The 15,899-nt window shown below is 39.2% G+C and overlaps 1 protein-coding gene across 1 annotated transcript in view; it reads left to right on the top strand.

Moving 5' to 3' along the window:
* The first annotated feature begins 4,495 nt into the window (after positions 1 to 4,495).
* Positions 4,496 to 15,899, top strand: part of LOC124789649 (protein spartin) — a 100,047-nt gene continuing 88,643 nt past the window's right edge. The window contains exons 1-2 of the mRNA XM_047257082.1: positions 4,496 to 4,735; positions 14,284 to 14,414. Coding sequence (XP_047113038.1) covers positions 4,604 to 4,735; positions 14,284 to 14,414 — 263 coding nt within the window. The 5' untranslated portion in view covers positions 4,496 to 4,603. The remainder of the gene's footprint in view (positions 4,736 to 14,283; positions 14,415 to 15,899) is intronic.

Here is a 15,899-nt window from a genome sequence, read left to right as displayed (position 1 = left end):
CTGTATGACTGCTGTCATAATTCAACTAATGCGTAATGTCGCCCATACTCCACACATCTTGCCGCTGCTTGAATATCCTTGGTAAACCGAAAGATAGTCCAGCGAATGCAGCCTGAAGCGTTCTGGCCCAGGCCCATAAACCTGTTGCAATGAACTATTGATACAGTTGTAACAGGAGATAAACATGGTGCTTTATTATACTTTTAATAATTGTGCACTTTATGTAGCAACATGGTCAGACAACAAGAAGCAGTTCGACAAGGCATAAACAAAAAAGAAGAGTGCATGTCTCCCAGGAAGTTTCAAATCAGCGCGCACTCCACTGCAGAGCGAAAATTCATTCTAAAAGCAATACTCAGTTTTAGAGCAGAGAAGTTTCCATAGTGTTCGACAGAACACAAAAATAGGTGCCACATTACGAGGGAGAAAATCTCATCATCGTTCGATTTATTTACTTAAATTAGGACTTCTTTACTCCGACTCCATTGCTGAGTGGTCATTGTAGCTAGCTGTATGGTGTCCTCATCATCGTCGACGCGCAAGTCGCCAAATAAAAAAGACGCACTACACGGGCGAACAACTCCAGATACGGTGTCTCGGTCAAAAATACTATAAGGTCATTTCATTTCACTACTTTTTTGATTTATTTGTAATTTTTATCATCAGCAGTGGCCCGTTTGAACAAACAACGTTAATTTTTGTTTGAGAGATGTATGCACTGTTGACGATATTTTAATTGACGTATTAAACACACTTAAAGGTTTGGCTAATATAATACCTATATAATACCTATTTTCTCGATTTCTACTGTACCTCATGGAACAACAATGTGGAAATGTATGAGTAAAGCATAAGTGAAATAAAACAGAATCAGTTTTCTTATCAGCCTGTTACTTTCTGTTTCAGAGGAGGGTTTGAAAATGATATAGCAGAACTTGGTTTGAAAGAATTCTTCTCCAATTATTTAGAACACCAGCTTAATAGATTCATGTGTTTCAGAAAGAATTTTTTCCTGAATTCTAGTGACAGTTCATGGCCGCCATGTTGTAACTAGGTGAGAAACAAAATCTGAGGATCTTTGGCAGGCACACTCAGACAGTTGTTCAACAAACAGCCTCTGAAGGAGAAATCTAGTACCAGACGAGCAGATAGAAGAAGTGGACAGTGTTAAGTTCTTGGTATTACAGCTTGATAATAAATTCAACTGGGAGGAGCACACCACAGAACTGCTTGAGCGTCTTAATGAATCTCTATTTGCAATGTGAATTGTGTCAGACATAGGGGATATAAAAATGAAAAAGCTGGCATACTATGCTTACTTTCATTCCATAATGTCATATGGGACTATTTTTTGGGGCAATTCATCAAGCCAAGCTGACGTTTTCTGGGCACAAAAACGTGCACTAAGAGTTATATGTGGTGTGAACTCAAGAATATCCTGCAGAAGCCTGTTTAGGGAACTAGGGATATTAACTACTGCTTCGAAATATATTTATTCCTGAATGAAATTTGTCATTAAAAATATATCACTTATTCAAACCAACAGCTCAATTCATGGAATCAATACTAGAAATAAGAATAATTTTCACAAGGATTTAAAGTTACTTACTCTCGTACAAAAAGGTGTGCATTATTCAGGAATACACATTTTCAATAACTTGCCAGCAGCCATAAAAAGCTTAACAACCAATGAAATTCAGTTTAAGAGAAGCCTAAAGGATTTATTGGTGACCAACTCCTTCTACTCCATTGATGAATTTCTCAGTACAACCACCTGATTTGTGTATCTACTGGCCATTAAAATTGCTACACCACGAAGATGACGTGCTACAGAGGCGAAATTTAACCGACAGGAAGAAGATGCTGTGATATGCAAATGATTAGCTTTTCAGAGCACTCACACAAGGCTGGCGCTGGTGGCGACATCTACAACGTGCTGACATGAGGAAAGTTTCCAACCAATTTCCAGCAGTTGACCGGCGTTGCCTGGTGAAACGTTGTTGTGATGCCTCGTGTAAGGAGGAGAAATGCATACCATCACGTTTCCGACTTTAAAAAAGGTCGGATTGTAGCCTATCACGATTGTGGTTTATCGTATCGCGACATTGCTGCTCGCGTTGGTCGAGATCCAATGATTGTTAGCAGAATATGGAATTGGTGGGTTTAGGAGGGTAATACGAAATGCCGTGTTGGATCCCAACGGCCTCGTATCACTAGCAGTCGAGATGACAGGCATCTTATCCACATGGCTGTAACGGATCGTGTAGCAACGTCTCGATCCCTGAGTCAACAGATGGGGACGTTTGCAAGACAACAACCACCTGCACGAACAGTTGGACGACGTTCGCAGCAGCATGGACTATCAGCTCAGAGACCATAGCTGCAGTTACCCTTGACGCTGCATCACAGACAGACTCAACGACGAACCTGGATGTACGAATGGCAAAACGTCATTTTTTTGGATGAATCCAGCTTCTGTTTACAGCATCATGATGGTCACATCCGTGTTTGGCGACATCACGTTGAACACAGATTGTAAGCGTGTATTCGTCACCACCATACTGGCGTATCACCTGGAGTGATGGTATGGTGTGCCATTGGTTACACATCTCGGTCACCTCTTGTTCGCATTGACGGCACTTTGAACAGTGGACGTTACATTTCAGATGTGTTACGACCCGTGGCTCTACCCTTCATTCGATCCCTGCGAAACCCTACATTTCAGCAGGATAATGCACGACCGCATGTTGCAGTTCCTGTACGAGCCTTTCTGGATACAGAAAATGTTCGACTGCTGCCCTGGCCAGATCTCTTACCAATTGAAAACGTCTAGTCAATGGTGACCGAGCAACTGGCTCGGCACAATACGCCAGTCACTACTCTTGATGAACTGTGGTATCGTGTTGAAGCTGCATGGGCAGCTGTACCTGTACACGCCATCCAAGATCTGTTTGACTCAATGCCCAGGCGTATTACGGCCGTTATTACGGCCAGAGGTGGTTGTTGTGGGTACTGATTTCTCAGGATCTATGCACCCAAATTGTGTGAAAATGTAATCACATGTCAGTTCTAGTATAATATATTTTTTCATTGAATACCTGTTTATCATCTGCATTTCTTCTTGGTGTAGCAATTTATATATTTCATATCAGTGCACACTCCGCTGCAGAGTGAAAATCTCATTCTGGAAACATCCCCCAGGCTGTGGCTAAGCCATGTCTCTGCAATATTAAAGTGGTATTGCAGGTTATAGTTCCTTTTTAGTGCTGTTGTATCAAAATGGAGTCCTGTCACAGTCGCCAATTATAAAATCACTCAGCTACCTTCGCTCACTGTTATTTATTTATATTTTGCCTACACTGAGCCGTTTATACTGATACGTTTTCCACACAACCTTGTGTTGTGGGTTTATATATATATATATATATATATATATATGAGTGATAGTCTGTATGTGTGTTCTGTTGTAGTGAATACATACACTGTTGGTCGGACACAGGGCTGCTTTGATGTTATGGCGATCTGCTCCAGCTGCTGCAGACACTGTATTGAAACTGAAGGTGTTAATCAAAGTTGCGGAGAAATATTTGTCTGGGCTCCGTTGCATTGCAATCTGATTTGCCTTCAGTTCTTAGAAACACTAGTGGCAAAAAAAAAGAAAGATCCATGAAATCACTTCTTTTCTGAAGAAAGCATCAAATTATTTAATGAGAACTGAATGTTCCTGTCGGGATTGGTCTCTAGCTGGTATTCATTAATAGATCACACTTGAGTATACGTCGTTTGTGGAAATAACACGTACCTTTATGAAATGAACGAAGTTTTATTGACTTGAAATTCTTCTCGCACATGAATGAGCGATTCTCTAGCATATATTCATATGTATATACAAATTTCCTTCAAAATCTCGCAATGGCGTTGATTTCTACTACACAATAAAGAACAGTCTCCTCTCTCATGAAATTAAAGTTTAACAAGAACAAAAGCTTACTATCTAAGAATAAATGTCTAAGCGCACTACGCCACAGAGTAAAAAAGAATATATATATATCTCTCTCTCTCTCTCGTTCTGTCACAATCTTATTACATGATACATCGTATATATCTTAGTTTTTGATTGCGATTTCTGGAATCTATTACTTTGCAAGATTACAAGAAGACTTCAGTTAGCAGACACGCACTTTACTGCTAGACAACGAGGCCTACTCATAAAAATTTAAATGAAAAATGTTGTGATCTAAATGACTTATTACGAATTAAAAATATGGATTTTCGTGCCACTTTCTCCCGTATTCAAAGTGCCCTGCCAGGCCACTATGAGCACTGTTGCCGTTCTCTTGAACTTCAGTTTTGGTATTCTGCGCGGTATGCACGAGATGACGTTTTGTTGACGTACGATATGTTGTATAGTGGATCAGCGATAATTCTGTCAGAGATCACTTATATTTGCTCATGTGACATGCACAATTGTGTATTTAGTATTTTGATTAGCAAGAGCGCAGTGACTTCGCTGTGTGTCAGCGCAGTCGCCTCATCCGCAATTGCTGTCAAGGCTTAGCGAAAGTGTTGTTTACATTCTTCGTTTATTAAGTTTGATAACATAATGGCTGTGTATCATGGTGATACAAGAACCGATTGGCCTATGCTGTTTGCTGAATTAAAACAGTACCATGACGAAGCGTATCGTGTGATTGACACTGCTATAAAACTGGAAGAGGAAAGAAAAAACAGAGAGGTAATTATAGGACAGGAAGATAATGCAACGTATAGAGAGTACGATGAGTTTGACAGTATGATGCCGAAAAGCGAAGTTCTTTATTGTGAAACTCGCAGTTTGTTAACACTTCAAATGATAATGTTAACAGACACGTAAGTTTTTAAACAGAACCGATCGTTGTTGGATAAAAATTATAAATTTATAATGCGCTAAACTAGGGCAATGGCTTTGCTGCTGCAGATCAGGAACATGCCGATACCACCATTCTGCTTTGACCCATGACATTATGAAAGAAGGACCATCCTAATTCAGTATGGGTAAAGTACGTGTCATAACATGAATTGCAGTTATTCTCCTAATATCAAATTTGTTGTCCTTTACAACCGACGTTGTGTGTTGCCAGGTTCAGTCCAGCACACTACAGCGAAGAAGTCAATGGAATGTTTATGAGATACTCATTGCTTCATTATTTTGGTCAGAGACCATAATTCATTGACACCATTGGGTACCCACATGAGCCATATTCGGAGTGCTCTCATTGAACGTTAGTTCAGTTGATTAGATGTGATACTGGTCAGGCAAAATGTCAATTTTTATGTCTTGCAGTTTGTTATAACTGGTACATAAAATAAAAGTTCTTGCTTTATGATACAGCGTAGTCTTCTCTGAAATAACTAAGTGGTTCTGTGTGTGTGCTGGTGTTATCTGTTATAAATAATTATGTTACATGTTAGGCCTATGTGCAGTTTGCCAAGTGGTGCTAAAGCAGTGCACCATTGGATTCCAGGTGCACTTCAGGTCAGACACTGGCAACAGTGAATGAGCTGCCAGTGTGGACAATACATGTACTTGTCTGCTGTGGCCAGCATTAAATGGGCAACCAGTAGTGTGTGTACATGAACACTGCAACTGAACTGGTGTTTGTTTACAACAGCAGACATGTTTACATGTCACATTGAGAGCTGTGATTTGTCGGCCTAAGTTCTAAGGCATGAAGTGTCAGTTTGTTTACAACAGCAGACTGTTTACATGTCACATTGAGAGCTTTGATTTGTGGGCCTAAGTTCTAAGGCATGAAGTGTCAAATAACAAGCAATTTTAATTAGACAATGCTTCTCCCATGTTGTGCATTAGAGCAACAAGGAAATTACGGTATGAGAGCTCACAGTAGCAGTGACAAAATCATGGGGGTAATTTCAATGAAGCTTCAGATGTTCTGTTATCATGCTTATTTCCAATTGTAATTTAGAGGTGGGAGTCTGTTAAACATAGACATTGAATGTTTTGTGAAATGCCTGTAACATGTACCACAGGAACATTACTTATGAACTGGCAATGACCTCCAATGTTTTCCAGTGTCGCCATGCCTAAATCCAGTGTGATGCTTCTAAATGCATTTTCCATAGAAATTGAAGAGTAGAGTTATTAATATCTTTTTGCAATGAATGCTTTACATATGGGCGCGTAGAATTACTCGGAACATTATTCCATGTGCCATAAATTCATGTAACTATGCAAAATAAAAAATTTAAAAAAGTTTGTGCAGTGGCACTCAGATGGAAACATGTTGAACTCGTGCATCTATAAAAGTGTATAATGTGTGATTGTGTGCTGATTTGATTGTATTCCACTTGATCAAGTGGACAGTTTTTATGGATAATAAAATAAGGAATCGTGTTTGGGTTCAGAAAATGGAAGAGTACTTGCATAATTCTTTCATCCTTAATACCTCCCTATGTATCTGCGGCCATAATTGACTCTAAATTGCCTGACCTATTCATTCTTGTTTCTATTCCTTTTTTTTCACTGCTGTGAAATGCTTGTTTCTTCCTCAAATATAGCTAACCCACAGTTGTGTAGTTTTAACAGATATTGTAATGGCTGCTCACATATGGGACTGCTTCCACGCACTCTCAACCAAAACGCACTGTACTGCTGAGAATCCCGTGTGTATGTGCGTGCGTGCGCACATGTGAAATGATTTATTGCTTTCATTATTTTGTACATTTTTTTAACATCCTAGAGATTTTAGCGTAACTAGTCTAACTGAAGGTCTAAACTTCTTAACTACTGCAGATATTGGACTTGGATCAACCATACTGAAGATTTACTACAGTTGAACTTGGTATATCAATTTACGCCACTGAACATATGAAACACTGCAACCTCTCAGAAAAAGACAACCTGTAATATAATTTTACTGTCATTTGTTGCTAAATTTTCGTATTGGAACACCCTGAAGTCTTGATTGTGACAGAGTGATCTGTTACGCAGCCCGAGGTCTAGGTTAGGTGGCAAGGAGTGACTTGGCGCAGCCAGTGAATGTTTAAATCTGCGTCATATTGAAAAATGAAAGACAAAAGACTCACACACACAATAATTAGCCATATGTACCATCTTTCCTTCTGCTGGGTGCAAATCTTTGCTCACATTGTCCTCTTGCTGCGCACCTCATCCTTCTGTATTCCCCACCCTTCAATGTTTAGTCTTAACCCTTGCAATCCCAAGGGGAGGGGTACTTTATGCCCACTGTTTGAAAATATTGTAATCTAGTCTGTTTTTTCTTATATTAAAACTGAAAAATGTTGTTTTTAATGAACTGTTGTTTTAAATTTTTGGCTTAAAACAACCCAAAAATTTAAGTTGCGATAGTAGTGTCACATTCTTCAGTAATGTCATATTCACTATTTTCAGGTGCAGGAGCTTCCTTACCCATCAATATTTCTTTAAAATTTATGTTGTTAGTAAAATCCGACAACAATTACTTCATTAAATTTTTTTAGGGTGAGTGTGAAGTACACCCCCTCCCCCCCCCCCCCCCCAAATTGGTAATCTGCATTATGGATATTGCATTGGTATTGCGAGGGCTAAAGTCTTCTGTTAATGTTCCAAACACCTTTATGCACAGTTTAGCTTTAACATTTTCAGTTATGTGCTGAAATTGAAATGAAATGATCGTAAGGCATTGTTGGCCAGGAGGCCCCATCCGGGAAGTTCGGCCGCTGTATTACAAGTTCTTTTTAGTTGACGCCACTTTGGCGACTTGAGCATGTCAGTGATGATGAAAAGATGATGAAGAATACACAACACCCAGTCAGTTATGCTACTGCACCGTCAGAGGTGACATTTACTCTATTTATGCACCTGTGTGTCATTGTGTAATATCTTTTTGAGTGTTGTTCACCAGTAATGTATCTTCTTTGATTGTGATAACATTTTTTATCTTTTGAAAATAACTTTCCTCCACGAGATTCATATAATAAAATTTTGAACTCTTCCTTTTCAGTAATTTTCGGAGAACGTATACTAAATTATCCTTCCCTGTATTTACCCTTTCTTTTTTACTGAATGCCAGATCTTCAGTGGAACTGCTTTATCTTCTGATCTCTATGTATATAGCAGTTTTGGGTCTTTCCTTCAGTAGTGATATATCTGAACCGTCTCTGCAAATCATTTGTACTTACTTAGTTTGTTGTTGTTGTTGTTGTTGTTGTGGTCTTCAGTCCTGAGACTGGTTTGATGCTACTCTACCCTGTGCAAGCTTCTTCATCTCCCAGTACTTATGGCAACCTACGTCCTTCTGAATCTGCTTAGTGTACTCATCTCTTGGTCTCCCTCTATGATTTTTACCCTCCACACTGCCCTTCAATGCTAAATTTGTGATCCCTTGATGCCTCAGAACATGTCCTACTAACCGGTCCCTTCTTGTCAAGTTGTGCCACAAACTCCTCTTCTCCCCAATTCTATTCAATACCTCCTCATTAGTTACGTGATCTACCCATCTAATTTTCACCATTCTTCTGTAGCACCACATTTCGAAAGCTTCTATTCTCTTCTTGTCCAAACTAGTTATCGTCCATGTTTCACTTCCATACATGGCTACACGCCATACAAATACTTCCAGAAACAACTTCCTGACACTTAAATCTATACTCGATGTTAACAAATTTCTCTTCTTCAGAAACGCTTTTCTTGCCATTGCCAGTCTACATTTTATATCCTCTCTACTTCGACCATCATAAGTTGTTTTGCTCCCCAAATAGCAAAACTCCTTTACTACTTTAAGTGTCTCATTTCCTAATCTAATTCCCTCAGCATCACCCGACTTAATTCGACTACATTCCATTATCCTCGTTTTGCTTTTGTTGATGTTCATCTTATATCCTCCTTTCAAAACACTGTCCATTCCATTCAACTGCTCTTCCAAGTCCTTTGCTGTCTTTGACAGAATTACAATGTCATCAGCGAACCTCAACATTTTTATTTCTTCTCCATGGATTTTAGTACCTACTCCAAATTTTTCTTTTGTTTCCTTTGCTGCTTGCTCAATATACAGATTGAATAACATCGGGGAGAGGCTACAACCCTGTCTCACTCCCTTCCCAGCCACTGCTTCCCTTTCATGCCCCTCGACTCTTATAACTGCCATCTGGTTTCTGTACAAATTGTAAATAGCCTTTCGCTCCCTGTATTTTACCCCTGCCACCTTTAGAATTTGAAAGAGAGTATTCCAGTCAACATTGTCAAAAGCTTTCTCTAAGTCTACAAATGCTAGAAATGTAGGTTTGCCTTTCCTTAATCGTTCTTCTAAGATAAGTCATAAAGTCAGTATTGCCTCACGTGTTCCAATATTTCTACGGAATCCAAACTGATCTTCCCCAAGGTTGGCTTCTACTAGTTTTTCCATTTATCTGTAAAGAATTCGCGTTAGTATTTTGCAGCTGTGGCTTATTAAACTGATTGTTTGGTAATTTCACATCTGTCAACACCTGCTTTCTTTGGGATTGGAATTATTATATTCTTCTTGAAGTCTGAGGGTATTTCGCCTGTCTCATACATCTTGCTCACCAGATGGTAGAGTTTTGTCAGGACTGGCTCTCCCGAGGCCGTCAGTAGTTCTAATGGAATGTTGTCTACTCCCGGGGCCTTGTTTCGACTCAGGTCTTTCAGTGCTCTGTCAAACTCTTCATGCAGTATTGTATCTCCCATTTCATCTTCATATACATTCTCTTCCATTTCCAGAATATTGTCCTCAAGTACGTCACCCTTGTATAGACCCTCTGTATACTCCTTCCACCTTTCTGCTTTCCCTTCTTTGCTTAGAACTGGGTTTCCATCTGAGCTCTTGATATTCATACAAGTGGTTCCCTTTTCTCCAAAGGTCTCTTTAATTTTCCTGTAGGCAGTATCTATCTTACCCCTAGTGAGATAAGCCTCTACATCTTTACATTTGTCCTCTAGCCATCCCTGCTTAGCCATTTTGCACTTCCTGTCGATATCATTTTTGAGACGTTTGTATTCCTTTTTGCCTGCGTCATTCACTGCATTTTTATATTTTCTCCTTTCATCAATTAAATTCAATATTTCTTCTGTTACCCAAGGATTTCTACTAGCCCTAGTCTTTTTACCTACTTGATCCTCTGCTGCCTTCATTACTTCATCCCTCAGAGCTACCTATTCTTCTTCTACTGTATTTCTTTCCCCCATTTGTGACAACTGTTCCCTTATGCTCTTCCTGAAACTCTGTACAACCTCTGGTTTAATCAGTTTATCCAGGTCCCATCTCCTTAAATTCCCACCTATTTGCAGTTTCTTCAGTTTTAATCTACAGCTCATAACCAATAGATTGTGGTCAGAGTCCACATCTGCCCCTGGAAATGTCTTACAATTTAATACCTGGTTCCTAAATCTCTGTCTTACCATTATATAATCTATCTGATACCTTCTAGTATTTCCAGGATTCTTCCATGTATACAACCTTCTTTTATGATTCTTGAACCAAGTGTTAGCTATGATTAAGTTATGCTCTGTGCAAAATTCTACTAGACGGCTTCCTCTTTCATTTCTTTCCCCCAATCCATATTCACCTACTATATTTCCTTCTCCCTTTTCCTACTCTCGAATTCCAGTCACCCATGACTATTAAATTTTCTTCTCCCTACTTAGCTTATTCCAAAGAAAACATATTATCTAATTTACCTTTATAGATGAAATAAAACTTAATTCACTAGCATTATTTATAGATTGTAATGATAACATTTTTATTTGAACCATGCAATCACTAACATTTTATGTACCTTCACTATCTGTTTTCAATAAGCTTTCTACACCCTGACACTTGCATCTGTTGTACTCTCTATACTACAGCTGCTGCTTGATATGGTTGTGTGACCTCACTTTTAATGCACAACTTGTTGCCCCCTGTCTTTTGTAAAAGTCCTTACTGTGACTGCTCTACTGTGTTTTGTCTTCAGTCACTTTACTTTTGCTAGGAGACTGCTTCCACTTTTCTTTCTTCAATGCCATTATGGATAAATATGAAATTGGTCATGTGCACTACTTCTTGTACTCCAGTGATTATTTACAAGTATTTGCACTCTTTATTTTCGAGGTTAACAGTTTCACTGAAAAATATTTTCTGCCCTATATGTCAATGGGATCATCAGCATTTTTCCTACACAGTTGCCTTCTAATCAAATTTCAGAGGTGTATTGCTGTGGATTTCTTGTAACTCGTAATACAGTAATCAGTCCACAATATTACAATTCTGACGTTGCATAACATTTCTACCTCAAAGTCATATGCATGCAATGTCTGTTCAAAAATTCTGCAACTTTGTTCACAAAATTTTTCTACAGTTACCTCTTACTTATTGTGCATGGTCTCCTTCGAAATACTCTCCTCCTCAATTGCTATATCATTTCCAATGCCGTTTCCATTTTCGGAAGCAGTCTTCATACGCCTCTTGCTGGATTGTGTGAAGCTCCATCAGTGAATTTTCGTTTATCTTGTCTGTCATTACAAATATTCATCATTTCAGTGGGGTTTTCAGTCTTGGAAATCAGAAAAAGTCCGCAGAGGCCAGGTCTGAAGAGTACGAAGGAGGAGGCAGCACAGTGATTTCGTTTTTTGTGCAATAGTCATACACCAAAAGGTATGAATGTGTGGTTGTGTTATCATGATGCAGGGGCCATGAATTGTCTCATCAATTTCAGGTCATTTCCTTCTGACATTTTCTCGCAGGTGTTGCAACAAGTCATGATAGTACTATCGATTAACAGTTTGTCCCTGTGGCATGAATTCATGATGAACTAATCCTTCAAAGTCAAGGAAAACTATCGTCATGACTTTGACATTTGATCTGACCTGACCTGATAAACTTTCTTTGGTCAGGAGAACCGTTCTCGACACCTTGTGAAGATTGAACCTTGGGCTCAACATCGTAACCATAGACCCACATCTCATCACCAGTTACGACTCTCTTAAGGAGCATCTCGTTCTCATGTGCACAATCTGAAAGCTCTTCAGAGGCTGTTAGGTGAAGGTTTTCCTGGTCTTGACTTATGAGCCGTGGGTGAACGTGGCGGCAACACGGTGCATTCCAAGATGCATCAGGATTTCATGGCATGATCTGACTGAAATGTTACAATCTCTTGGGCAGGCTGTCTTCGATTGGCACGCACCATTTCTTTGACGTTTCTGACATGAGCTGCTTCGATAGATGTCGAAGGGCATCCTGAATGAGGGTCATCCTTAAATTCTCTTGGGCCATTTTTAAACCATGTGAATCATTTGTAACACTGAATACAACTTAAGCACTCATCACTGTAGGCTTCCTACTTCATTTGGTTTGTCTCTGTAAAGGTTTTCTTGAGATACACACAAAATTTAATGCATAAGCATTGTTTCTGTAGCTGTGTCATCTTGAAAACACAAACTGTGTGACACAATATTCTACTCAGTACAGCACTGAACAGTAACTAACAGACATGCAACTATGAAACTTCCGGCAGCTACACATTAAACACAGATGTGTGTAGGGATGCCAATCGCATTTCGCTCCAACATACCATTGGCACGAAATTATGAATGTTCCGGAATTTTTTGAACAGACCTCATACCTATTACTCATGGCACTGTATGCTGTGTGGTGGAGGGAATGTTGTATACCACTGATGTTTCTTTTTCTGTTTCACTCGCAAATAAAGTGAGGAAAAAATGACTATCTATATGCTTCCATACAAGCCCTAATTTCTTTTGTCTTATCCTTGTGGTCCTTACAGGAAATGTAAATTGGCAGCAGTAGAATTGTTCTGCATCAGCTTCAACTGCCGGTTCTCTAAATTTTGTTTCTGAAAAAGATCTTCATCCTCCCCCCAGGGATTCCCACTTGAGTTCTTGAAGAATCTCTGTAATACTTGCATGTTGGTTAAACCTACTGGTAACAAATCTAGCAGCCTGCTTCTGAATTGCTTCATTATCTTTTTGTAATCTGATGTGGTGGGGATCCCAAACACTTGAGCAGTACTCAAGAATCGGTTGCACTAGTTTTCTGTATATGACCTCATTTACAATTAAACCACACTTTTCTAAAATTGTGCTAATAAACCGAAGCTGACCATTCACATTCACTGCTACAGTCTTTCGATGCTTGTTCAATTTCCTGTTGCTTCTATTCCAAAGACTATAAATTCTAAGCAGCACATTTGCCAGCCAAGGGATGCCAATTGAAATGTGTCCTTTGTGTCATTATTTGTACTGTTGCAACAAACACTACTTTGCTGGACTGATGTTGCTGTGAATGTTTGCTAACTGAAATAATGTCCCACAGGTTTAGCTCTGGCTGCTCCCTCTCTGGCTTGCAACTCATTGAATCAACCACAAAAGCATTAAAAAAAAAGGACTGAACATTGATGAACATTATCAATATTATTGTTGAATTATAACAAACATTATCATCTCTACTGTCTCAAACTGTGCATAGAATCAAACTAATTTTAGTGTCCTGCATACCTAGCTAAGTACTGTCACTTACCTTCAGTGTAATCATTTGTGTAAGTTCAGTCAGAGAAGGTATTGCCATTTGTTTTATATGACAATGTGTTTGGCACACATTCACTGTGTCAGAACAATTGTTGTTTATTTACACATTTTTCCCCCTTGGTCTATCACACCATACATTGCTTATGATAATCAGCTAACTGTGTTTGATGCAGCCAACAAATGTCATGCTGCAAAAAATAATGTGGGAGAAAAACTAATCTCACTTAATAAAAGATACACTTTAACAAAGATAAATTGCAGTCTGACGAAAAGCTGAGCCTTTTCCATTAGAGATGCTACTTTCACATAACAATATGGTAGAGCCTGTGTGGAGTATGATACGAGTATTATGCAGAAACTGTGTCTCTGGTCTCATAGTGAAGAATGTGTGCTGTAGTGGGAGGAGGAGGCGGGAAAGGGGGGGGGGGGGGGGGGAGAGAGAGAGAGAGAGAGAGAGAGAGAGAGAGAGAGAGAGAGAGAGAGAGAGAGAGAGAGAGAGAGAGAGAGAGAGAGAGAGAGCAGGGGATGGGGGAAGAGAGGGAGGGTGCTTGTTTATTTGTTTGCTGGTGTGCGCGCGCGCGACCACCCCCCCCCCCCCCCCCCCCACACACACACACACACACACACACACACACACACACACACACACACAGCATCATCATTTTTTAAATTTTTCTATCCAATAGTCAGCAGAATTTGTTGTGGAAGAGGTTATATGAATTTTTCCTCTCTAATTGTTGCAGGCAGTTGAAAGGTATGAACAAGGTCTAATCTTAATAGATAGAGCACTAAGTATTCAGCTCGACTGTCCGCAGAATCCAGACTTTTCTTGGGAAAAAGCATGCATGATGATGCAAAAAATGAGGAAGACCAGGTTAGTGTGAAAACTCGTGTTTCACATAAATTGCTAATTATTTTTGTAATTGTTCATACATATGGATTAGTTTTTTATTTAATATTTGCTAGATAAGAATGATGACTTTGTGTTCTCTGATGTAAAAGTAGAATTTCCTTACTGAACATGAAGAAAAAAATGGATGGATTTTTCAAACTTTTCTACAGTTTTTGTTGCAATGCTGAATTTCACTGTCAAAGTCGAGGTTTTGATAACAAGTCAATGAAAAAATAGGGTAGTGAGCTCCAAAACTGGAAATTGAGGTCCAAGCTACTGAATTCCACTTGTAGATATTGTGGGTGTTCTTGTAGTTTATGGGATACCTTGAGATATTGAAGGGAGAATGCAAAACACACTGTGTTTAATTTAATATCATGAGTTCTTTCTTTTCGATCAGTTTACATTAGGTGTGTTTTTTCTATGTTGTGGACTGTTTAAGATGACTAGCCTCATCCTAAACTACAGGCGCCAGGGACTGCCATGCAGTAGAATGGTGAAATTTTATGTATCATAGCAAATGAACATTTTATCTTAACTGACCAGATGATGACAATAAAAGAAGCTCAGGTTCATGGTGTGGTCTGTGCCACTGATTTTTATGACTGTTGCAGAGAGTCAGTTGTTAGTGAGCACTTGCTACATATTAGTTTCTCTTGATAAATGGGCTCTGTCTGGGCTGAAAGGATATTTATTTCCGTGGACTTTTATGTGATGCAAATGAAAGTCATAGATCAGCTCTTGAACATTTCCAGTGCTTCATATGATTTATTAAATACACTGGCAGAAAAAAATCACAGCACTAAAAAATAATTAATGTGGAGTAATGAAATTTCAGGAATATATATGTCTAGGTAACATATGTAAGTGATTAACATTGCAAGATTACAGGTTAATGTAAGCATGAGATATGTCATTGCAAATATGAAATGCTGATATACAGGGTGCGGCAGTGAGACCTGCATTTATTATTAGTGCGCATAAGCATTGGAAGTAGTTGAGGAAGAGTAACGAAGGTCACAACTGCGTTCCACAACACAAAGCATTTCAGTAGCTATGGAGCAGTGGACTAAGCAACAACAGTCGTTTGCAAAGTGTTCTACAAAAGTGATAGTTTTCTAGTCACTCAGCATTGTTTCCAGGCGTGTTTTCAAATTAATTGTAATAGTTTGGTGCCTTCGGTTAACTCAATAAAAACTTGGGTCAAAAACTTTCAAAACGTTGGTGAAATAACGAGGAAAAGAGATTGCAGAGTGAAGACAATGCGTACTCCTGAGAATGTGGAATGTATAAGAATTGCTGTGGGCAGAAGCCCCTGGAGATTAGCACATAGACAGAGTGTTAAGCGTGGAATTTCTGACAGGACTGTCAGAAGGATTTCGAGGTCGGACTTACATCACCACCCACACAAAATCCAAGTGGTTAATGCTTCGAATAATGACGACTTCGTGGAGCGACTGCTTGCCG

This window comes from Schistocerca piceifrons, chromosome 3 (assembly GCF_021461385.2).
Source record: "Schistocerca piceifrons isolate TAMUIC-IGC-003096 chromosome 3, iqSchPice1.1, whole genome shotgun sequence".
In the NCBI taxonomy this organism is placed as follows: Eukaryota; Metazoa; Arthropoda; class Insecta; order Orthoptera; family Acrididae; genus Schistocerca; species Schistocerca piceifrons.
This window is presented reverse-complemented; position numbering and strand designations above follow the sequence as displayed.